Below are 25,626 nucleotides of genomic sequence, written 5' to 3'. Positions count from 1 at the left end.
AACAAACAAAACTAAACTAAACTAACTAGAAAAAGATAAACAAGTAAACAAAATAAACTAGAAAAACAAGATTAATAATATGAAACCATTACATAAACCATAAAGTTGGGACAAATGAATGAACCAAACTAAGCAAAACTGAGGATAAGCAAACAACAAAATAAACTATGAAAACAATATTAGTGATATGAAATCCTTATGTGAGTTATAAAGTGAAGACAAATTAATGAACTAAACTAAGCAGAACTGAGAATAAGCAACCGATGACCACGAAAAAGAAAACCCCCTGCTCACTACGCACACACACACTCACACCCACACCATTAAAACGACTCAGCTAAAAAGAGCACTAGTCGCGGTACTGCCGGCCTTCAATGCAGCAGCAGCAGACCCGACCAAACAAATCGAAACAAAGACTATGATTATTAATGCTATTATAGGCAAAGCAGCAGCGTTCTTGCAGTGTGGGCAAGAATGGCCGCAGCAGCTCCCGGGTAGGCTGCTATGCGGCTGGCCAGGGCCCACAGTCCAATCAAGCAGCGTCTGTAAGTTTCACAATTGGATCCCAATGTAACTGACTGAATTCAAGCTGTCATTTATACTGAAAAAAAAAGCAGGGGAAGTCAAAAGTCAAGATTATCTTTAAATAAACACACATCATTTCACATCTCTGGAGCTGTTTATTTGTGGTGGGAACGTGATCTGACCTCAATCTGTTCTCCCATAACTGGGTTCCCTTCGCATACTGGGGTGCAGAAAAGGGAAATCAACAGTTTCCAGAAGCTACTAGCAATGAAGTGCATTGCCTTGTTTATATTTATGCAGACCAATGAGCGGAGTGAATATTCTCACCTGGCTTTTAGTGATGCATTTTGGTTCACTTGATTTTTTTTGGTGTAAAAACAAACCAAACCAAGGCGCAAACGCAAACTAATGATGAGTTTGAAATCAGGGAATATGACTGATTGAGAGGACGCAGCTTTTTTTTTGGAGGATTTAGAAATGTAGGGCACTTTCACACTTAACCTGTTTGGTTAAAAAGAACTGTGGTATGTTTGGTCAATTGAACTTTGATGCAGACTAACAACCGGACCAAGACCACCTGAAATGGTGGGTCTGCTTCCAGGCAGACTCTGGTGTGGTTTGTTTATAGTCTGAAGCGGTTGTTAGCGTGATGATTTGTGAATCTTAAAGTTGTGATTTCACGATTTCAACCATTAAATCCATCTGCAGATTGTGAACTGTTCAAGTTTTAACAGATAAACCCTCTTTATCCCCTTTTCTCCCAAATTATATAACAGACCTGTGTATAGCCTTAGATCCCATGACAGTACTCTTGTAGCTGTTTCATGGTCCATAAAGAAGGCCAAAGGTAAGATTTTACAGTCAAAGACTCTGAGCTTTGAATTGTTCTCCAGTGTTCAGAAACACAAAAACACTCAGTTTAACCTCTTAAATCTCTTCTTTAAAACCACAGAGAGCAAGTCTTTCAAAGACAGTCTAAAGTCTGTTTTCTTTTATTTAATTAGCCAACAAACTAAACAGCCTGAAAATTTATTGTATGATCTTTCAGCTTTAGTTCCAAATATACAGGCCTACTTTTATAAGCTTGTTTTATGGATTTCATTTTATTTCAGTTTTATGATTTACTTTGTTTGACATCTTACTACAACTGCTAACTTCATGTCATGATGGGTGTGGAAAGTGACACGGCAGTTTCTGAACTTGTTTCCAACCGTTTCTCACTTTAACCTCTTCTTCATCTCTCTGTCTGTTGTGTAACTCCTGATCCTGTTTGTCCCACAGATATTAAGTGGTGTTTTTTTTCATATGTGTAACTGTTATCCCATCTCAACCACTGCTCTTTAAGTTTTAACCTCTAGAGTAGGCCAGATTTATTCCAATGATTTCATGTGTCCCTCATCTGGATTATATTTAGATATGATTTAACATTGATGCAGTTTTGGTAGCTGTGTAGAAATCTAATTACATTTTGGGTTGTGGGGAGTGGGGATTTGAAGGTAAGAGGGCATAGCGGAGCTTTCATTCTGCTACTACAGATGGAGACAATGATGGGAGAAGCATAACTATGACATATTGTATGTAACTTGTTGACACATTCATTTCCACTTGATCAGCTTAAGGCCCAAATGCATCTCAAATTACTTTTCACCTTGGAAAGTTGCTTCTGCATCCTGACACACTTGATTCTTTGCTTTTGTTTCATTCAGCAAAGTAAATAATACAGTTCCTTGTGTAACAGTGACTGAACAGACTGTTTAACAGTCTGGGAAATACAGTTATTTGCTTCCTTGCTGAGGGTTACACCTGGGACACACAGTATACCTCTACCTGAGCAGTGCATGCACATCGCTGAACTGCTGCAGCTCGCATCAATAATGCCAATGGCCATCAATAATACAATGTTTTATATCATTTCACTATAAATTTCATTATAAAGTTAATTTATATTTAGTTTAGACGGAAAATGGTTGAGAAGCATGTGCTTAATTGTGATAAGTAAATAATATCTGAGGTGAAAGCGGCTCTCTTTCTGTCTGGTCTGGTTGGGGCTACTTCTGTGTCAGCCACATACACTCCTCACACAGGAGACAATTATATTAATTATTGCGCCAGTTAAACCCCCGCTATCACTGCTCCAAGTGAAGAAAATCCCCCCCAGACAACACCAAGTTCCACCAAACGAGCCAAACACACTCCGACAAACAAACCTCCAAACTAACTATCAGGAGGGAAACTGACAACAAATAAAGAAAATAACAACACCAAATCTCTATCTGGAAGCAGGTAAAACAGCAGGCAGGGGTCCCAGTTTGAACGAATATCACAGAAAGCGAGAAGGAGTCGAGAAAAGAAGCTCCGTGTGTCACCGACTCTCACTGCTGGAGTTCCCTGCCAGAGAGTCTCCCTGCCCCAACATGCAACATGCATGCTGACCTGCAGTGGAGACACTGTATATTTTTTTCATGTCTGTGACATATTCTACAGATATGGACACTGAAACTATAGTGAAAGGTGTAATGTTATTGGTATTATTTAAATATGACTACACAGATCATTTTCACTGTCTATTTTTGCTTTGAACCACACATGTCACATGGAAAAAATAGGCGAGATGCCGAATCTCTAGAAGATGTACCTCATGAGACATGTGGCTGCTCTAACCTGTTAACATGGACGCTGAAATGAAAAGCAAGAAGTTCCACGACACACACACGCTGCTCATGCAGGTAGTGTGTCCCAGTCTCATACCTGTCAGCACAGTATGAACTTACAGCCGTTTAGCTTAGCTTAGTATAAAGATGGGAAGCAGGGGGAATCAGCTAGATTGGTTCTGTCCAAATGTAAAATATTCTATGAACCCAGAAGCTAGAAAACATTTTTGACTCATGCACCAGGTGAATAGTTTTCAACCGAGTGATCGGGCTCCATCTTTGGATCCAGTATCCAGTTCCAATAATGCATCCACTGGTAGGATCTTCTTCAGGACCTTCTTCCTGTGTTTATGTTTTCGCTCCAGCCCTGGACACATCTGACCAATGAGCGGAGTGAATGTTTTCACATGGCTTGCAGCGATGCATTTTGGTTCGCTTGGATTTTTCTCTGTGTGTAAAGAAACCAAACCAAGCACCAAGTTTACCAACTCATCCACTGATTCGGACCACAGCAAATGAACTATAGGTTTGTAATTGCTTTGTAAAGTGCAAAAGGCCACTTTAGTGTGTTTATTTTATTTTTCAAATTGTACAGTATGTACTTCTGGTGTATTGAATGTATTGATTCCTTAATACTGTCCAGAGTCATTTTAGGAGTGACTCAGATGTTTGATAAATGAGGACACAGATCTTTTTTTGAGAAAATGTAATAAATATTTTCGACATAAATAAAACTTGTGACCACTTAAAATGGGCAATGTCTCATTTGCGACCCCTCCTCACAGGTTATGGGCTGCTCAAAACATCAGTTGTGAGCAGTGCAACCAAAGAGTGTTTTTCCTTTGGAGGATTTATATTGACCTACAGAGGTGAGGATACAAAGGATTTCCCAAGAGAAAAAATCTGCAAAAAAAGATGTGTATATATTTTACATTTCCTGCCCTCTTATCTCTTATTATAATCATCTTGTGAACCCGTAGATTTATCTTGAGACCCCTTGGGAGGCTCTGAACCCCACGTTGGAAACCGCGAAAACTTTTTCTACTCTTTCACATCTTAAAGTGACTGACAAAATCCTAAAAAGAAAAAGGACTGAGAATGTTTTAGAACTTTAAGCACTGAGATGTTTGTACTACTTTTTTGAAGTATGACGACTTCAGACTCATATTCAAGTCTGACTTCTGAGTCATATCTTCTGGTAGTCGAACACGCAGACAGACACAAAGTAATCAGACACGTTATTTCTGAATAATTTATCGCCCCGATTTGCCACTCTCTCTCTCTCTCTCTCTCTCTCTCTCTCTCCTCTCTTCTCTATCACTGTCTTTCATAAACACACACACAAAAGCAAGCATGTTATTATGAGGAGGGAAAAATACGTATCTCTCCAGCAGCTTCCTGCGCTCCTCAACATTCCTTTTGGTCACACACTGTATAAACCTCCGACTGCGCATCCTCCCTGAATCTCTCACTATAAACACCTGCGTCGCTTTAATAGGGGGGGAAACCTGTGAGGGAATTTGCACGGCGCACGCGTCTACGCCCGCTCTCGCGCATGTTATAGAAGGTGTATGGAGCCGCAGCAGCTGCTGAGGAATATAACAGAGTGTCAGTTCATTCCCCCGTCACTGTGACTGGGAGCAACTGGAATGATTGGAGAACCAGTGGTGAGTCTTCGCATTTTTTATTCATCTTTCTGAAAATATATGCAGTTATTGACGGAAGCACTTGGCTAAAGTCCAGAGTTGACACTTTGTTAAACCACACAATAATGTTTTAACGGTCTTGCTTGTTGTAAAAGCAATATATACATATTATCAATCCCTAAACCTAATGACCCAGTTAGTATGTAACACCTAAAACTCACTTTACTTAAGTGAATAATACTGTGGCATTAATTAAAACGTTTTTCAAATGATTTGCACTTGGAAAGATGTACTGAAGGTCCGACTTTTTTAAGTTTGTGGTGGGTTTTTTTTTGTTTTGTTTTGGGTTTTTTTGTTTATTTTGTTTTGTTTTGTTTTTTGCAATTAAAAGAAAAACAAAAGAAATCGCCAAAGGCAAGGCAATTTTATTTAGGCCTATATAGCACAATTCATACCCAAAAACTACCCAAAGTGCTTTACAGGCAAAAGGCACAAAAGCACAAAAAACCAATTGATAAAAGCAAGAAGGCAAAACCTCATAGAATAAAAACAATAAAACAAACAAGCAAATAAATTTGATAATAATAATAAAAAAGTGCAAGTTGGTTTGTAATCAGTTGCATGTACTGTGTATAAAATTGTAGATCAGAACACATAAAATACAGAGCTTTACAAAATTTAATTAAAAGTGATGGCAAACATGTAGGTCTTTAGCCTGGATTTGAAAGCAGTCAGCACTGTCTCAAGTCCTAGCTCTTCTGGCAAATTGTTTCACAGTTGAGCAGCACAGAAGCCAAAGGCAGCTTCACCATATTTACTTTTGACTCTGGGAACAACCAGTAATCCAGAACCAGCCAACCTGAGAGGTCTGCAGGGTTCACACCGGGTCAGGAGATCTGATATGTATCTTGGACCTAAACCGTTCAGTGATTCATGGATAAGCAATAGTATTTTGAAGTTGATTCTCTGAGAAGCTGGTAGCCAATGTATTGATTTGAGAACTGGAGTTATATGCTGAGCTTTTCTGGTCCTTGTTACAGCTCTGGTAGCAGCATTCTGGATCAGCTGAATCTGTCTGATCACTGTCTTAGACATAAGTAAGAGGCATCACACTGTACAAGTACTGTAAGTGGAGAAGTTCAAGAAAAAATACATATAGTCATAATTTACTCAATGATTTCCCATGAAACTGCTCTGATTCATATAATGTACCATACATTAGATGGGAAAAGTCCTTATTAAACATACTTTTTGTACTTTTGTACTTTTTTTGGCCTTGGCAGATAAATAGACATTAAGGTAAGGTTAGGACTAGATAACAAAAAATTTGTTTAGGGAAACATAATAGTTATTTTTCATGTTGGGGATAGACAAGCTAACAGAAACTATTGATTGTATTGTTTTATTTGATGTTAGGATAATTACCTGATGTTTGTGAAATATATCAGGTTTATTTTTTGGAAAAAATCTTTTATTTGTTTACTTCTTTTGTTGCATCTATCACACACTCATCAACAGGACATTTTGGGGTCTTTCTTACAAGCAGCTTTTCTGTGATGGAAAGTTAAAGATACCCTATAGAGTTTTTGACCATTAGTATCACTAATAAGCAATGTGTTTATGAACAAGGCCACTTTTTGTATGTATGCACACAAGTACAGCTGATAAACATTCCTTCCAACAGTTTTATGATATTCCACTGCAAAGGCAGAGAAGACACTATTGTTTAGAGCTGTAGTAAATATCCTACTGATACAGATATCCTGCAGGTATAACCTTGAATAGATTAGATAAGCTTGTGTGTTGTGTCTCCACCAGTCATTGTGTGGTCACTAAATGAGACTGGCTTTCACTCTCACAGATCCACCAAACTACAAGACAGACAACATAACAGTGAAATAATGGAAGAACAGTCTACCAGTCAGCCATCCAGATCAGGCTTTGTCCTGGCTGACTACGCAGTCTTTGTTGTCATGCTGTTGGTGTCTATGGCCATCGGACTCTTTCAGGCCCTGAAGAAGAAGCCAAAGGATGTCACTGCCGATGACTTCTTCACTGGTGGTCGGAGTATGCCGGCAGTGCCTGTTGGACTGTCGCTCTGTGCCAGTTTTATGTCAGCAGTCCAGGTTTTGGGGGTTCCTGCCGAGGCTTCCCGCTATGGCTATAAATTCCTCTACATGTGCCTTGGACAAAGCATCAACTCTCTGCTGACAGCTTACCTGTTCATGCCAGTTTTCTTTCAACTTGGCATCACCAGCACCAATCAGGTCGTAATGAGTTTTCATACCCAAGTACCATTATCATGAATTTAACAGAAATATAATGAAAACCATGTCTACTGGCCTGAACAAATATGACTGCAGATATTTCTAATGATCATGACTGAAATTATTCAATTTATCCAAATAGATACGATTCTCATGTAATTTTGAGTTGACAAAATAATGACTTTGTAATCATGACATTTTTGCTCCTGTCTAATTTGAGTGTGTGAAACCCTTTAAGATTGATATTATGATCATTGGCTACACAAATAACTTTGGCATAGACATGTCAAGATCTCAAAATAATATACAAACTGATCACAATACAAATCGTCATGAAGAAAACAATAATGTTGAGATCATGAAATAAATCAAGGTGAGCAACAGTAGACAGAACCACTGCAAAATAAACTCATGGAAACAAATCCCTGCGATGCTACTGAGTTATCAATTTATGGCTAATGTGTCAGCAAACAATTGCCTACTTACACATCCAGCAGACAGAGCAACATGATGCCAGCAGCCTATTGATGTTTCTACTCCAAGTCCAGTACTCACTTCCCTTTTGGCTCTGGTTGGGTCCACCAATTCCTGAGAAAAATATCATTGCCTTCATCTTGGTAGAGCTGCAGAGTTGGATGACAATTCCCAATGGGTTTGGCTCTATGAGTGACCATTTCACACTCTGTGTAAGAACAGGAAATATGGCTTAATGTAAGGTTAAAAAATAACATTTATTCATCCTTTCTGGATTCTGTAAAATGTTTTATTTGATTTGTATGTTCTACAGCTGGGTAAGAAACTCTGAGGGCCCTATATTACGCCCAGCGCCAAGCATGACACAAGTGTCTTTGTTAGTTTAAGACCGACGCAGTTGTCATTTTCCCGTCCAGTGTTTCACTGTTATTTTAAGGGCGCATTATCAAAACAGTAATATGCAGCTACATAGGCGAGTGGACACACTCTAAATGCACTTGTGCCATGTGCTTCAGACCATGTGCTTTAGATCATTAAAATAGGGCCCTGAGTCTGAGACAACCAAAAAATCAGTCTTTGATTTGACTGAATGTTGTTGCTGTTTCTGTTTATTCACAGTTCTTTTTATGACTGATTTCACCAGGCTGCAAACCAAATTTCCCCTTGGGGACAGTAAAGATTAACTGAGGTTAGCAGTAGCAACAACATTGCCCAGAGGACCATTTTTTGCATTGTTTAAAAATATGTATTCTTGAACAGTTATCAAAGGAACAGGGACATTTAATTGGTTTTTGCTGGTAGTGATTGTGCATTTTGGACAACACTATAAAAATCAGACCAGAATAATACAAGAGAAAAGGGTTTAAACAAAATAAACACCAAGGTATTAAAGGATAAAGCTGGCAATTTTCAATATATTTCATATTTTCAACAAATCTCATGTGCAGAGCCAAACCAACAATGAGCTGATCCTACTTACAAGTGTTGTGTGTGTATCCAAAGCCTGAGATATCTTATTCCTCTGTGCTGTAGACCTCTGTTGTTGTCCAACAACTATTAAATACATGTAAATGAGCCACACCATTGTACTGGGTGATATGTTCCTTCACTACAAAGATTATGGTCACATTTGTTTTGTTTGTTTTGAAATGGCTCCTAAAACTTATACCAGTTTTCAATCTCCGGAGAGTGGTTCTTTGTAAGGCAGACGGCACTATGCATGCATAGGAATGTGGTTCTGTTTACAAAGCTTCGCTAGCTTGATGTGCTACATATCACAACCTCTTGACTTTGTAGTACAAACCGAAAACTAAAAATAGGTCCCCAAAGTACAAAGTCAAGAGGTCAAGAGGCCTCTGCCTTGCATGGATCCACTCTCCAGAGACAGAAAAACGTGATCACTGTTATTAGTCTTTGGAGCCATTTCTAAAAAACTAACGTGACTGTAATCTTCGGGGTGAAGGAACATGTCGCCCAGTACAGCGGTGTGGCTCACTGATGTGTTCTTAGTAGGTTTTGGACAACAATGGAGGTCCACAGCACAGGGGAGTAAGATATATCAGGCTTTGGAAACAGACACAATACTTGTAATTAGATCGATTAATTGTTGGTTTGGTTCTCTCACATATTTGTTGACAATATGAAAAATATAGAACAATTCCAGCCATTTATTTTAGGCATTAAAATACCCACAGGGGCCGTAAGAGTTTCTAGCCAATCATAGTGTAGAAACAGGGCCAGGATTTCTCTGACAAAATGTTGAAATGCACCTGTGGGTCATCAAACATGGTGAATATAACAGGTGAGGAAGGATGAGTGATGTGTGCAAAGATACTCTGCTGTGTTATAACTCTAGCCGTCTGACTGTCACAGTATCTGAAGATGAGATTTGGCAGAGGAATGCAGCTGTTGGGGAGTGTCCAGTTTCTTGTGGCAACGGTAAAACAGACACAGACATTTTTGTGTTCTTTGAAGTCAAAGTTGTGTTTAGTGCTCTTATAGATAATGTCACATTTTCACAACTTTTCTTACACATATATTAGCTATAGTGAATTTAAATCCAGACAGAATGTTCTTTAAACATCACCTCTGAAATTACCAGAGTTGAACTTTTGTAACCTAGTCACTGTGTTTTTATGCGTGTTGGCTGATCTCCATGTGTTCCTTTCTCTCAGCTGCTTTACACAGGGATTGTCATCTATGCGCCAGCCTTGATCCTTAACCAAGGTGGGAGAGATTACTTGATGGCTCTCTGTATGTTTAGATTCATTAGATATTTTCATTCATTTGGCATTTTGGTTATGATTGTTTCTTTGATATTTGGTTCATCACTACAACCTAGCAGTCTGTGTCAATCAGAATTACCACAGATTAATAAGTACGTTGTAGCTTGTGATTGGCAGTAAACTTGAAAGGATGTGGCTGGTGATTTTCTATATTTCTCTTATTGTCATCTATATATCACAACCTCTTGACTTTGTGGTACAAGGTAAATTTGTCAACGAACTTTAGAACAAAGTCAAGAGGTTGTGATATGTAGTACAACAACCTAGCAAAGCACTGTAAACTGAACCACATTCCCGCACATGCTCAGTGGCGTTCTAAACAAACCAATGTGCCCATACTCTTTGTGGTGAAGGAACATGTCACCCAGTTCTCATTGACATGTTTTTTTTTAATATATAGCTTTTTGACAACAGCAGAAGTCAATGACACAGAGGAGTAAGATATATCAGGCTTTGGATAAACACACAGTACTTGTAAGCAGATCAGTTCATTGTTGGTTTAGCTCTGCAAATGAGATGTGTTGACAATAAGAAAAATATAGAAAATCACCAGCCAAATTCTTTAAGGTATTGTATAACACAACAAATTTAGATTTCATTGTCATAAAAAAAGTCCTCAAGATTTGTATTATGTCAAACCTCATTTTGTGTTTTTCTTAACAATAGTCATTCAATTTATTTGCATTCTGTAATTGCTTCTCTCTTAAAGTGCAATCTATAAATTGGTGGGCCTCATATTTAAGTTGGTAACAGTAACACCAAGCAGTCTACCAGAGAGCACTGACATGTTTATTATATTTTAACTGTAAAATGTCTCTCTAAGTACATATCTTGGTCACTATTCTTAAACAACCAAATTCAAGGGACCCTTATAAAAAATGAATATTGCCCAATGTATCAAAGAGTTTAAAAATACATATTTAAACTCTTAAATATTGATGTTGGCCTCAGATATCCAGTATCAGTCAGGCCATGCACACTACACAACTACATTTGTTTACAAAAGTGTTGTATACATTAAGTTTATTATTTTTATTGTACTGTATATTAGTATTTATTATTACTGGCGTCCACCCTTCCTACAAAGTATTCATTTGGCATGCATTTGTTTTTTGTCTCCTAGAGTGCAGTAGGGATATAGAGAGTTTTTTCTCCTGCATACTAGGGATTTACAGACAAGCGATGCATGCACTTACTGGATGTGATGCAAAAAAGCCCCTACATGAGTGCATTTCATGTAGTATGGATGACAATGTCATCTGTCTTCCCTTGTCTTCTTTATTAAAACATGGTTCAATGATGCATCAAGGATGCACCAGATGTTCTGAAGATGCTACTCAGCAAAATCCAAATTATTAAATTCTTTAACATATTTATTACTAATTATCCATCAAACCATACAAGATTTGCAGACTAGACTTCTATTAGCTTGCAGGTGTTACTTGATGTTCATACCTAATATTCCAGATGATCTGCTTAGCAAAAAAAAACACACCAATGCAAAGTTTACTTTCACTTAACTTTGACTAGTTTATGAATTTTTGATTATAATGAAAATGTTTAAATAGCACTTTTTAAGAAACAGGACCCCTACTATAGTGCTATATACATTATGTGCAGGTGTTTCATGGTGTTTTTAATTTCAGCTACTGGACTCAATATGTGGGTGTCTCTGTTTTCTACTGGAATCATCTGCACCCTGTACACAACACTGGTAAAGACGTCTTTTTCCATCTCATCAAACCAGCATGCCTCAGGCAGGTGCTCATGAACACACAGGACTGGTGTCTGTCTAGATTTAGATGTGTGTTCAGAATACATGCATTGGAGTCTGGCATTAGTCCCATTTCTTTTTTTACAATAAGATGGATATTTTGAAGTAGACACCTAGCCAATGGAAATGTATCTGTGTAGTTTTGTTTGGTGGTTGATGTTTGATCATCTCAGCTCTACCCAGCCTTCTTTCCCCTTGAACAATATGAATTTTGTTGCGGCCAAGATGTCCAAGAGCAGAAAACCTGAATCCAACCTTTAAAACATCCTCTCAGAAACCTAAACCTACAAACTTGTTTTACCTAAATCTGTGGTTTTGGGATTCTTTCCTAGAATTGTTTTGGATTAGCTTTCTTCTCCTAACCAGGGTCAGATAGGTAACATTATAATACTTTCAACTACTCAGATTACATTTTTGTTTTCAATTTAATATATGAACATATTGAATATAAAATTAGAATGTTAATACTTTCATATTGTGCTAAAAAAAAAAAAAAAACATATGGGAACACATGCTGACAACAAACCGATGAACTTTTTACATTTATAAACTATAATAAAATGAAAATCTACCTAATATAGGGGAATATATGGGCAAATATCCCGAAGCATTCCTTTAATTACAGTAATTCAATGACATTACAAACATAACTCCAGGTGACCTGTACTGTGTTTATATTGGAAGAAACACTTTTCACTTGGCATTCGTCTCCCTGGCCAAATGCACCAAATAAATAACACTCCAAAGAAAAAAAAAAAGACAATATTGTGGTGTGTTTCCCTGACTGTCTGTCTGCCTTTCTCTTCCATCATCTGTCTGTAACAGGGTGGCATGAAAGCTGTGATCTGGACTGATGTGTTCCAGATCATTGTCATGCTGTTGGGCTTTGTGGCCATTTTCATCCAAGGCACAGTCCTGGTTGGTGGTCCTGCACTGGTACTGGAGATCGCCTACAATGGATCACGCATTAATTTTAACGAGTAAAAGCTTTTTTTCCCTTCATTTTAACACAGAAATCTCTGGATAAGAACATTAATTGTGCAAGTGCAGCCATATGATCACACCATACAATCTTATGACGGTACACAGAATTATCACGTACTTATGATGCTTTAGCATCAGGTTGATGCTATATAATGCTATCAATATGCTATCAATAACTATACTTCTACTCCTAGAATTGGTCTCCAAATTCTACATTTAAACTCCAGGTATCAAGACCATTGTAAAGAGCGGAGTGTCACTAATTTGTTCAATGATGTTCTTCAACAGTTTTGACGTGGACCCACGGCAACGCTATACCTTCTGGAGCCTGTCTGTCGGGGGTGCATTGGTTTGGTTGTCCATGTACGGTGTAAACCAAGCTCAAGTCCAGCGATACATCTCCTGCAGATCAGAGAGAGAGGCCCAGTGGTGAGTAAAGACCTGCTCACAGTATATAAAGTACTGCCTTTTATCTACTGTTTCATGTGTTTAGAACAGACGACAATGAAAGAACAGAAGATACTGTTATTTATTTTATTTTACATTTGCATTAACATGAGATACAAGTTTATATACCAACAGAAAAACCAGAGCTCTGCTGAAATCAGCACGGGCCAGTGTTAGTTTCCTGTGGTTGTCTGGCAGGTTTACTCGCACCAGACAATAAATGCTAACACGAACACATCCATACGACACCAGTATTCACCAGTATTCCTTATAATAACAATAAGAGACACATTCTTCTCCTTGACACAGTGTTTGGATAGTAGGTGGAATATTTGAAGTCAATGCTATGGAACCTTGAAGGTATTTACACAGTTATCCAAATTATCAGCATGTTGTTTGTTTTAGGTTGATATTATCGTTTCATGTTTCCTGAAGGTGAGAAGACTTGCCAGGTTACTGCATGAGTAAACTGTCTGCTTTAGATTTGGAGGCATTTCAGACAGAGAGACATGTAATAGTTTTTTTCCTTGTTCCGCTTTTTAGGTGTTATGGGGGTATTTCAGGCAAGGATTATACTCAATAGACCTTGATATTCTTGCTCTGCAGTGACATTTGATACCTTCATTTCTTTACTGCCATTTTCATGAAGGTATTTCCCAGTAAGCATTTTTATGTACTGTAGACTTCTGAGGAAAGACATGGTTGGAGTAAATGTAAATATTTTGAAAGGGTTTAAGTCATCACTCCCTCCATTTTGACTTTGTGGCCACTGAAAATCTCCCTGTTGAAGCTGAAAAGTTTCAGTCGTCAGTCAAGTTTTTAATTTACATTCAAGGAATTTAATTTCTCACAAATGACATTAAAAAGATGCATCAGCCTTTCACCAAATTGCCTGAAAAAGTTGTATTTTTACCATACCAGCTAACTAAATAAATACTGAAAAAGTTGGACGCATTATAAAGATGTTTGCTTTTGTTTGCAGGGCACTGTTTGTGAACCAAGTCGGTTTATGCCTGATTGTGAGCAGTGCAGGAACCTGCGGCATCATCATGTTTGCTTATTACATCAACTGTGATCCACTGAAGTCTGGGAAAATTTCTGCCCCTGATCTGGTACCCGAGATCCGCATGATACTGTGTACTGGGAGTTTGAAAGCTGTTGCTATTACTGATATCATGTATTGACCCTAGAGATAAATTATGTTCTTACTAAACTTCACTCTGTCTTTAAATTTGACATTTTCATGCAAAAAGAATAAAAGTATTTCTCTCATAGGAGGCAAATTTAGTTTTTATCTCATGGTTTTTTCCACTTAGGCAAATTTGTGATTTGTGATATTGGGCTGTATAAATAAAGATTCCAAGAAAAACATCTACATCTTTGATATATGTGTATTTTTTTTGCTAAACACTTCATCCATCAATTTAAGTTATGATGTTGACTGGGCCACATAATGTAGAACTTTAGAACTAATGTTTATTTTAGCTGTTTACCATACCGGTGCTTTGTCGTGTCTATGTTCAAACTACACTGATGAGTATTTTGGAGATTTAAACAGAATAAAAAGTCATATTTTATTGGTTGTTGACTCAAGAGAAACAATTAAACAAATTTATTTTTCCAACCCTTTTCCCTCCTCTCTCGTCTGATGAAGTATATGCCGTACTTTGTGTTGGACATATTCAAACATCACCCTGGCTTTCCGGGTCTTTTCCTTGCTTGTGCGTACAGCGGGACTCTCAGGTATTTGAATCTTGGTTTATTTTCCCCATAACATTTCTTTGCCCATTAAAGCCACTGTTTGTTGGAATTTTCAAATTCAACACTTAGTGGCTCCAAAGGTAGTACCAAAAAAGATACTGTGACAAACAGCCATGCATGCTGCTGTCCTATTGGCTCATGGTGTATGATCTTGGTTAAATACAGCCACTAAAAATAATGTTCTTTTAACTAATACTTTTAGATTAAAGATTGTTTAAAAAGTCAAAGACACACATTTGAGCATTCTGCCTTTCTGAGTGGCTGTTACAGTCACATAATAAATTCAAAAAATGAAAGAAAATATATTGTGTCACCACATGTCTCTTTCACAGCACGGCCTCCACAAGTATCAATGCCATGGCTGCAGTAACGATGGAGGATCTGCTGCGACCTCGTCTGCTCCACATGTCACAGAAGAAGCTGATCCTCATTTCCAAAGGACTGTGTAGGTTGATGCTCACTGAAACTATATATTTGAATAAAGTTTTACTGTCGTATGTATTCATAAAACCACTTTTGTTTTAAAACTACGAAGACAGGCTTACATTGGCACCAATGGTCACTTTTCCGGGTACAAATCATGTTTCATCATCATTTCATCACATGTTGCATATTTTTTGGATCCCAGTTAAATGCTCAAGCTAATATTTTATTGACTGCACAGCTCGTTATACAGTATTTTCTCTTTTTCTTCAAGCCTTCCTGTATGGAGTTGGTTGTATCACTGTGGCTGCTCTCTCCTCCTTCCTGGACTGGGGAGTTCTTCAGGTATAATATCTACATATTACCACACACATGTATGACATTTCATCTATCATGCAACCCCCAGGGCATTGTAAACATGCAACATTACATAAACTTCAAAAGGAAAACAATATGCAGCCTCACAGCTGCAAAGTGGCTTATAAGTAGCTTTAAACAACTGTTTGTCAGTGATAAATTAGGCAAGCATACAAGCCTTGTGTGAATACTATCTTTAGTGTTTTTACTTACAATTTATCTTTATGACTTATCAAAAACTGTACTAGTATGAATCAAAGGTATGTCAATATAATAGCAAATACCACCTCAGTTGTTCTTATAATGCCATTTTAAAAGAGTTTGCAGAGCACGAAATAATGGAGGTTGAAATAGTAGCCACTTTGTCTAATCTTCTCGTCTCTGTGCTAGTGACCAGCGGTTCAGACTGAATTACAGTGTGAGATTTACTTTATAGTCTGTTTTAAATTCTGTTTGGTTGCTTTTCTTGGGTCTCCCTTGTCCTCTCTCCTCAGGGATCGTTCACAGTCATGGGCGTGGTGAGCGGTCCATTACTGGGTGTATTCATTTTGGGGATGTTTGTCCCAGCAACAAACAGGCTGGTGAGTTGCTTGATTTGTGCTGTGTTGTACATTTGAGGTAGTTTGCTGCTGCTCTCAAATTCTTAGACAAAGCCATTTGTCAGGGGAGCGGTCTGTTTGAACAAAAAGCAGGATTTCTAAAAGCTTTTAATTGAATTGCATGAAACTATGTGGAAAGTTTGGTTGTGTTTTTCTCAGACATAGCATCTCGCATGAAATATCACAAAAGGTTTTTTTTATAGGGATGTTGTTCTGGTTATTTCTTTCTCATCTTTTACTAAAAATTAAATCAGACCCCTGCCAGGTCCACTGGTTATTATACTTATGTAGGTATAATATGGTACCACCATTGATTACATTGCCCCTAGAAAAGTCATGAATGTTAGAAACAAAACTTGGACCCAAAAAATCAGGAAAAAGCACCACTGATCAAAGGGCAAATGGAAGGAAGCTGAAGCAGATAAGTCTCTATGTTAGTCACGAAATCCTTTGTTGAATTTTTATTTACTGTTATTATCGACTCCTGGTTCAATGATGTCACTGTCTAAAATCATAAAAATCATTAACTTAACTCCTCCTTGAGACAACTTTCACAGCTGTTACTGTAAATGTTGAGAAAATCAGCAGGAAGGTCACACTAAATACACATGACCCCCCCACATATTTCATACCACTCCTTTAACCATCATCATATTTTTTGGGATATCTTTCCTCAACAGTCTGTATTATCAGCATCAAGACACATTTTATGACTTCCTTTCATTGACATTGTCAGGATTATGTTGGGTGTTGTTCTATGTTTTATAACTTTAACATGATTATATCATAGATATTATCTTTATCCCATATTTTATCTTTATCCGTCTTTCAGGGGGCGTACTCAGGCATATTAGTGGGCTTCTGCGTCTCTCTGTGGCTGGCTGTTGGTTCGACTCTTTATCCGCCCAGCGAGAAGACCATGGGTATCCTGCCCAGCTACACAGGCAAGTGTGAACCCAGCAACATCACCCTGAACAGCAGCCTTGACCAGGAACAACACTCCATCTCCATCCTGCTTCACCCCAATAACCAAGGGTCAGTGAGCTTGCCTGTGCTGACACACAGCTGCCCTTTCTTTCTTCCAGGGATTTAACGCTGGTTTATGGAGGGAGATCAGTACCTATAATCATGATTTGTACTAAAATTAGTGGGAATAAAAATGGGAAAAGATTAATGAATTCCTCAATAAATCTGATTTAGTTTAACATGGTGTTGTGCAGTGGTATGCGGAGGAGCGTGTAATTCAACCTAGTTTTTTGTAATTCCTGGATTAAGAATATTACAAGCTATAACTTGACAGACTGAATGTCAGATCTCCAAGATACCCAACTAAATAGATGTAAAAGCAAAGAAATCTAACCCCCCCCCCCCCCCCAAAAAAAAAAAAAAAAACCTAAAAACCTTTTAATTTACCTGATCTTTTCCAAAACCAGGGGCCTGCTTAACTTCTACTCTATGTCATACCTCTACTTTGGTGCCATGGCAACTAGTTCGGTCATCCTTGTTGGGCTGATAGTGAGCTATGCCACAGGTAAGAAGATAAAGAGACTAAAAACACACTAATCAGCTGACTCACAATGGCACATTGTTCAGGACTTTTGCTTAGATTTAAGTCAATGTTCTACACTGAATTGCCAGTTTTGAGATATTCTACAAAGCAATTAAATGCAATTCTGTGTAATAAATCTTCCCTGTGTGAAGCTTGTAATGTTTTGTTTTTGAGGATACTGCACCACAGAGGTTTGATTCATCTCTATTGTCATTTTGGAGTTAGTGGTGAATTGCATTACATGATACTGAAAGCTGAACAAATTCTGTCATTTCTCTCTACACACAGGACCAACAAAGAGGAATCATATTAAAGAGGGTTTGTTATGGTGGGACCTGAATAAAAAGCAAGTGGAGATTCCATCAGAGCGCAGAGTAAGTCACAAGCTCAGAAGAGTGTCAAATAATTAACCAACATATGTGATCTTACATACTTGTCCCTGCTGTTGTATTTATGGTGACACACTTAATTGATTTTGACATTTTAATTATCTGCTTATTACCTTGTGCTGGATGGCACACCTTATGAAATGAGTTCAAATTTCTCATTAAGTGTGCATGTTCTTGCCATAAATATTCCCCGGAGTCTTCCTGGTGCTCTCTCAGGTGGACTCAAGATTGGGTTTTGTCCCAAAATGTTATACATCCATTTCAAAAACTGTGCAAGAAAATGCCTCCTAACTAAGATCCTAACCCATGATGCAGTTCATCTTCATTTTTAATTGTTAATAGACCATTTTGGAGCACAACTGCTACATGCCTGCATGTATAAACGTGAATGTGTTGTCTGTTTTTGTTCAAAGACTGGAACAGTGTCCAGGATGTTTCCCTGCCTTCTGCATAATGCGTGCAGGGATCAGCTGCAGCCCCCTATGAGCCTGAACAGGAATAACCGGGTAAATAAACTGAATGAATGAATAAATTATTATTACTTCCCTTACTTACTTACTTACTTACTTACTTATTTATTTACTTACTTACTTATACACTAATGCAATTCACAATGCCAAGTCAGAGATATTGGAGCCCTATTCTTGTAATCATCTCTTTGAGCTTGACATGTGCATTTTCTTCAGCTGGCAACTTATTTATGGCATGAATGTAATGTAATGTATCGTAGAAATGACGTGAATGCAGCATTGCATCTACAACAACATTAGAAGGCTTGTGCTGCTCAAACTGAACACTTACACTGACGTTTACACACCGTATAGCATTGCAATCAAGTCTGTCTGTCAGCTCCATAGTGTAAAAGCTTCAATAGGAAAACATCCATTCAAGTACAGTCTATATCTGATACTATGAAATAAGGAATGTTTTGAATATTAATATCCAGGTTTTGAAATTAAATTCATATTCAGTTGTGAAAAGAGTGTTCAGTGTTCAGGGAGTTTTCACCTGAGTATTATGTTATGTTATGTTATGTTATGTTATGTTATGTTATGTTATGTTATGTTATGTTATGTTATGTTATGTTATGTTATGTTATGTTATGTTATGTTATGTTATGTGTGTGTCTGAGTACCTTGGTTCCTCATTTTCAGTTTGTTATTATTGTAAAATCAGAATTGTGGTCTGTTTTCAGGGAGACAAGGTGACAGATAAACCACAGCTCATGCCGTTGCGGGACCTGCACAAAGAGGAAGAAAATAACAAAGAAGAACTAACAAATGTTGGGAATATTAAATCTCCGCTCAAAGTGTAGATGTTGGACAATTAAGGGGCTTTTATTCCAAATAGTAGCAGTAATCATCAATGGTATTTATAGCTCTTTTGTCCCCTCTTCAATTCGACTCTTTATCCTCTTAGTTTTTGTTACTACACCTTTTCTCGGTTAAATCTGCCCCACATTTAGAGTTACATGTAGTTGAAACAAGACTGTTTACAAAACTCTACAAATGCCTTAAAATGTGATTGAATAATGAAGGTCTTTAATTTTGTGCCATGGAAGGTGTAGTACTCAAATACCTTCCTGTGCTATTTTATTTCCTTAAATGTTGAAAGGTTCTTTCATCAAGAAGTTCATTTTGGTATGTTCCACATCTGTAGTAATGCACACCAGTTCTTCAACTAGTGTTGATGGCGGCAGCTTAGGATGAACTGTCTCTTGTTTCCTTGTTCTCTACTCTGTGGGCATGTCTTTTTAATTCCTTTTGTTACTGAAATGAACCTAAAACTTCCTCTTAAAGGGACACTTTTTTTTAAACTTTTTTTTGACATAAAGTTTTATGACTCTTGTAGAAATATTTGCTGATATGACGCCTATCCATCTCCTCAACAGTATGGCTTGCCAGATTAATATGAACTGCAGAAAACATGGCAAAGCTATCAGAAGTATTTCACGCCACAATAAATCTTCCAACAAGATAACTAGCTCATCCAGTCCACCCATATAAGTAGAGACCTGTCACACAAACATAAGCAGCAGATAGCACCATTAATTAACTGTCAACAGTATAACCCAATGCAACATAAATAGCAGAATTGAACGTGAATAAATGCCAGTACATCCTGGAGTGGATGGAGAGGAAGTAGCCCAAAAAGTATCTTCTGTTGTGGATGGTTTATTAATGGTGCTTTGTGGATAAAAATGCTACTGTTCATATTTGTCTTGCAAGCCACCAACTGACTCCAGTTTTAATAGAGGACTTGTAACATTAAAGTGAGACTAGGCTATATGTAACATTTCAAAGCACAAATAACCAAAGCATCGTCTTAAAAATGAAAAGTTGAGTTCATAAGCAATCAAATACCCTTGCTCAATTCAATACACCCAGGAGTTTTGCTGCTACACCCTTACTTGGTAGGGGTCTGGTCTGTTACTTGATCTGGTGTGGCTAATAGATTTGGTAGCTAATGTTAGCTTCTGACTTAATGACTCCTCTATACTGTTCACTACATTTGAACATGTATATTTATATTTGCCATTTGTTGCCACAGTTGCTGCTGTTCAGCAAAAGTTATATCACTTCGCTTAAAGTCCCCCTCCACTCTTGTTCCTTCAGTTGGAGGTTTAAGCTTCACTGTGCAGAATGATGTATATGCAGAGTTTGACACTAAAAGGCTGCTCCAATTGTGGTCCAGTATTCATTGATTCTCGAATTTTAATGAGGGGGAAGGAGCAGATGTCATTTTAAGGATTTTAACGAGTTAATTGAACTTCTTTGTTGAGAAACCATATCAGACACAAATTATTATTCACAGTAGAGTCTTATATACAGTATATACATCTAAAAACATGTCTGGAGGGGAACTTTAAACTACTGTACACGCTTCAGTAATTGTTTTAGCAGTCTTCAACATGAAATACTGTATGAAAAACCTTCTATAAAGGTAACACACTTTACAACACTTCTCTGTATTTTTTAAGTAAGGTGTAAAGTACATGTTTAATGCACAACTTCTATGACAATAATAATTAAAATATATTCCACATTACAAGTTTTTCTGTGACTACATTCATGCTTAAAATCTACTGGAAGATGGCTGCTAATGTCAGTAATGTACTGACCCATAAATCACTTCCTATGGGTGTGTCATGAAACTTAAGTGTCTGCCTCTTCAAAGACTTGTAGGGGCTTCAGGGAAGCTGTTTCAAGGTAGACAGCTCATCAGGATAACTGAAAAGTGTTAGGTCCATACCGTATCAGTAGGGGCGTTTTTCAGTGCTGTGAATTTATAGTAGAGTCCGATTTCTGTTTCGGTGAAAAGTTGCAAATTGCAGCTTCAAGAGTTTGATAAGATCCAATAAATTATTTAAATATGAACTTCCTACACAAAGATGGGAATGTCAATATGGACATACTTATATTTAAGTCTAAATTGGACTCTTAATTAACTATTTGACATACTTTAAGGATTGATTCTGGATAAATTACATTTCAGTGACTTTAATGTTTTTATGGTTCTGTAACACTTTGAATTTCTTTAGCTTCTTTCCTTGTTAAGCAGGTTATAGATTTTAATTATGGAATATTTTGCTAAATGATAAAACCAAAAATGCCATATAGACTAGGAATTATGTTGCAACCCACAATGAACAGTAACTATAAGTCTTCTTATTAAATACTATGTATAGCATTTTTGTCTTCATATTTTATATTATCAATTAGTGTTTAATTTCCTCCTTCACTAAAATGTATTTCTTAATTGAAATGTTGTGCTTTATTTTTGGAAAAGGCATAAAATTGTATATGAGTAGCCCTGCAGTCATTATGATACAATCACTAGAATATCTCAATTAGAGCTGCAACAATTAGTTGATTAATTGATTAGTTGCCAACTGTTAAATTAATCAGCAATTATTTTGATAATTGATTAATTGTTTTGAGTCACTTTTTAAGGAGTCCGAATTCTCTTATTCCAAATGTGAATATTTTCTTGTTTCTTTAGTCCTTTATGATAGTAAACTGAATGTCTTTGGGTTATGGATTATTGTGGAGAAAACAAGACATTTGAGGACATCACATTGGGCTTTGGGAAACAGTGATCAACATTTTTCATTGTTTTGTAATCGATTAATCAAGAAAACAATCAACAGATTAATTGATAGTGAAAATAATAGTTAGTTTCAGCCCTAATTTCATTTGTTTTTTGTCCCTCCTCTCAAATTCTGTGACATATATATCTTACATCAAAAAGTTGGTCACCTATATAGAGAGCATCACTGACTGAGAGATTGCCAGAGAGCTTCTGGTGATCTACATTGCAGTAATAGATCATTATGTATATCAACTATTATCAGTGATACTTCTCATTCTTATTTTTATCATTTATTTCATTTTTCTCAATTTATATTTCTATTAGAACTGCAACTGTTAGTCAATTAATTGATTAGTTGCCAACTATTAAATTAACCACCTACTACTTTGACAATCAATTGATCATTTTGAGTAATTTTTTAAGAAAAAACAAGTAAAAATTCTCTTATTCCAGCTTCTCAAATGTGAATATTTTCTGGTTTGTTTAGTCATCTATGATAGTAAAGTGAAACTGGAGTAAACTGGAGAAGACATTTGAAGACATCATCAACAACTACATGATTGAGAAAATAACCAACAGATTAATCGATAATGAAAATATTCGTTAGTTGCAGCCATAATTCCTACAAAAGTGAAATGTGTGAAAGATGTATTTTATAATTTCCCACTATAACATTTTCATATTCCTTGTTTTATCCAAACAGCCACCAAAATATAGCATTTATAATAAAGAGCAGCATTAAAACATCAGTATAAAAGCTGAACACCACATTTTTGCTTGTTTGCTTGAAAAATAACTAAAACAATTAACTGATTACCAAAGTTGATTTATTTCCTGTCTAATCAATTAAGTAATCAATTAATTGTTTCACCCTTTCATCTATAATACAAGTATTCTGAATCAGGTTATGATGGTGTATGAGGATCTTTGTAAATAGTGACACCTGCTGAAGGTGCATACACATTGACTACCACACATCCATTATGGCTGCCAGACACATGCAACCAATAAGTACAAAAGCAGTTCGTATCTTATGATGTTTTTTAATTGTATGTCTTAATCTTTCACCCATTCTCACTATACAAAAGTAAGCACATCATTTCCAGACACTCCATCTTTCAGAACAAATTGGTAGGTCTAATTGCGAGTCTGTCTTTGACGTTGTGGGACTGTGCTTCCGTGCACATTGGTCCTCAATCCCTCCAACCACCTCCATGTTGCAGCAGCCGCTTTCCTCAGCCCGGTGATTCACCACTCATCTGCGGCCCTGTTTGAGTCCTCGTCGGCTACAGCACAGTCCAGGCGCTGAACACCGGGAAGCGCCAGGTCCCTTTCGTTTAGCTTCTCCAGAAACGAGGAGAGCAGTCGTTTGTTTAAATGGTCCGTCAGGGTCCTCTCCTCTTCGACCAGCTCCTTGGCGACATTTCTATCTGACTCCGCTTCCTCCGCCTCGGTGTCCGCGCTGAGAGGCGCAGGGGCCGACTGGTGGTTCAAGGACAAGCCGTTCAACTGCTCGCTCTCCCCGGACTGCTGCTCCGTCCAGCTCCCGGCGTCCGCCCCGGATTCCGTCTCCATCCGTGATATTAAAGTGGTCTGCAAGGCGGCATTTTCCAGCTCTTTCAGGCGTTTGCTGTGGAGGCCGCAGGCAGGAGGCTCATTTCCAGCCGGGTTGATGTTGTTATGAGGCGGCTCACCACTTTGCTCCATCATGCTCTGCGTCAGGAGTGCAGAGAAATAAAATACTGCTCTGGCGCAGACTGAGAGGTGTCGCCTCCCTGTGGCCGCCGAGAGTACTGCAACTGCGCCATTACAGAAACACTGTGGATCCTTTATTATGTTGTAATAATAATAACACAATAACACTTCCCATTCTCAAACTTGGTGGTGCCTCAGTTGAAGCACAAATTTTTGCACTTAATATGTCTTAAGCAACCTTTTTTCCTAAACGTAAACATATGAATATACATCATGCCGGGACAAAAACACACAACCTAAAAATTCTTTCATATAGAATATTTAGAAAAACTTTATGCATGGTCCAATTTAAACACAGATAGGCTCCATGCGAGTACACCTTTCAGAACTGCAAAGGAAAGCTGCATTTCTGAAAAGACATTTTTGTAATGCTTAGTTAAACTGAGAAAATAAATGATAACAATGGTAATAATCAAAGTTGTTCACCTGCTTCAAACTGATATACATTCATAAATCCCAAACTTTCAACCATTTCTACAATTTTGAAAAAAAAACTACTTTCTTGTGTTTTATTGCTTTGGGAAGTTGCTTTAAGGGGGTACTTCAGCACTACACTTCTTTAGTTATAAGGTTATCAAACATAAGGTTATCAAAAGAGACAGATTAGGTCAAAAGTCAAAACTGATGCAACAGGAGAGAGGCTGAGAAACCTTAACCTTTAGTCTTTACTATAGATCATGCTGCCCAGTACATTTTCATATCTTTCAAACTCCAGACATCCTGTTTGTAACATGCTTTTGTATAATTTTGAGGTACCTGTACTTTACTTGAGTATTTCCATTTACTTTATACTCCCACTCCACCACATTTCAGAGGGAAATATCGTACTTTCTACTCCAGATGAAGATTTGACACAATGCATAATATAACAAGCAACACATTGTTAAAGATTAAACCACTGTGCTCCAACCTTTCAACCTTTCAACCATGACCTTGATGACTAACAATCTTCACAGACATGTTCAAATGATTCTATATTTCACCAAAAATCAAAGATTAGAGAAAAATTCCAAAAACTGAAGGTAAATTTGTGTATCAGAACTTTGTTTTTTCTTCTTTCCTTTCCCATTAATCATCTCACGACCCCTCAGATTTATCTGGTAGCCCAACCCCTAGGTTTGGAACCACTGGACTTAAGTGGCTACCTGTATATAAAGTAGTTCAAACTAGCTCCACCTCCAGCAGTTAAAACAGTAACATGCTGCTTACACACTGATGCTTCAGTTTTAATAATCTAATGATGTCATATATAATAATATATCAGTCAGAAAGATGAAATTAGGTCTTTTACTTTAAAGTCCCCCTCCACTCAAAAACATGTTTTGACATATACACAAAATTGAAGCTTTATTTGTGTGGGAAAACAATATCAGACACAAATTATTATTCAAAGTACAGTATATTGTATACATCTTAATAGCTGTCTAGAGGGGATCTCTTTAAGTGCATTTTGCTGATAACACTTGTGTACTTTTACCCAAGTAGGATTTTTAATGCAAGATTTTTACTTGTAATGGAGTATTTTTAAATTGCTGTATTGGTATTTTTTACTTCAGTAAAGGATCTGAATAATTCTTCCACCACTGTTATTCTCTCAGACTTGTAAGTTTCTCCAAAACCAGAGGATATACAACTATTTGCACAGCCT

General features: G+C 37.4%; 1 protein-coding gene across 1 annotated transcript; it reads left to right on the top strand.

Annotated features, from left to right (window-relative positions):
- The first annotated feature begins 93 nt into the window (after nt 1-93).
- slc5a5 (solute carrier family 5 member 5) lies at nt 94-20,765 on the top strand. The gene is made up of 17 exons (XM_042417901.1): nt 94-4,843; nt 6,684-7,089; nt 9,436-9,501; nt 9,738-9,789; nt 11,495-11,562; nt 12,448-12,602; nt 12,895-13,035; nt 14,036-14,165; nt 14,708-14,796; nt 15,147-15,259; nt 15,512-15,582; nt 16,089-16,175; nt 17,026-17,228; nt 17,627-17,724; nt 18,031-18,116; nt 18,545-18,637; nt 19,327-20,765. The coding sequence occupies exons 2-17, from the start codon at nt 6,724-6,726 to the stop codon at nt 19,444-19,446; spliced, it is 1,938 nt and encodes a 645-aa protein (XP_042273835.1). The 5' UTR covers nt 94-4,843; nt 6,684-6,723; the 3' UTR covers nt 19,447-20,765.
- The last annotated feature ends 4,861 nt before the right edge of the window (nt 20,766-25,626 follow it).

Source organism: Thunnus maccoyii, chromosome 7 (genome assembly GCF_910596095.1).
Source record: "Thunnus maccoyii chromosome 7, fThuMac1.1, whole genome shotgun sequence".
In the NCBI taxonomy this organism is placed as follows: Eukaryota; Metazoa; Chordata; class Actinopteri; order Scombriformes; family Scombridae; genus Thunnus; species Thunnus maccoyii.
This window is presented reverse-complemented; position numbering and strand designations above follow the sequence as displayed.

Coding starts and splice junctions, on each gene's coding strand:
- slc5a5 (XM_042417901.1), top strand. CDS start 6,724: ATGGAAGAACAGTCTACCAGTCAGCCATCCAGATCAGGCTTTGTCCTG. Junction 9,502..9,737: donor TCCAGTTTCTTGTGGCAACG/GTAAAACAGACA, acceptor CCTTTCTCTCAG/CTGCTTTACACAGGGATTGT. Junction 13,036..14,035: donor TCAGAGAGAGAGGCCCAGTG/GTGAGTAAAGAC, acceptor TTTTGTTTGCAG/GGCACTGTTTGTGAACCAAG.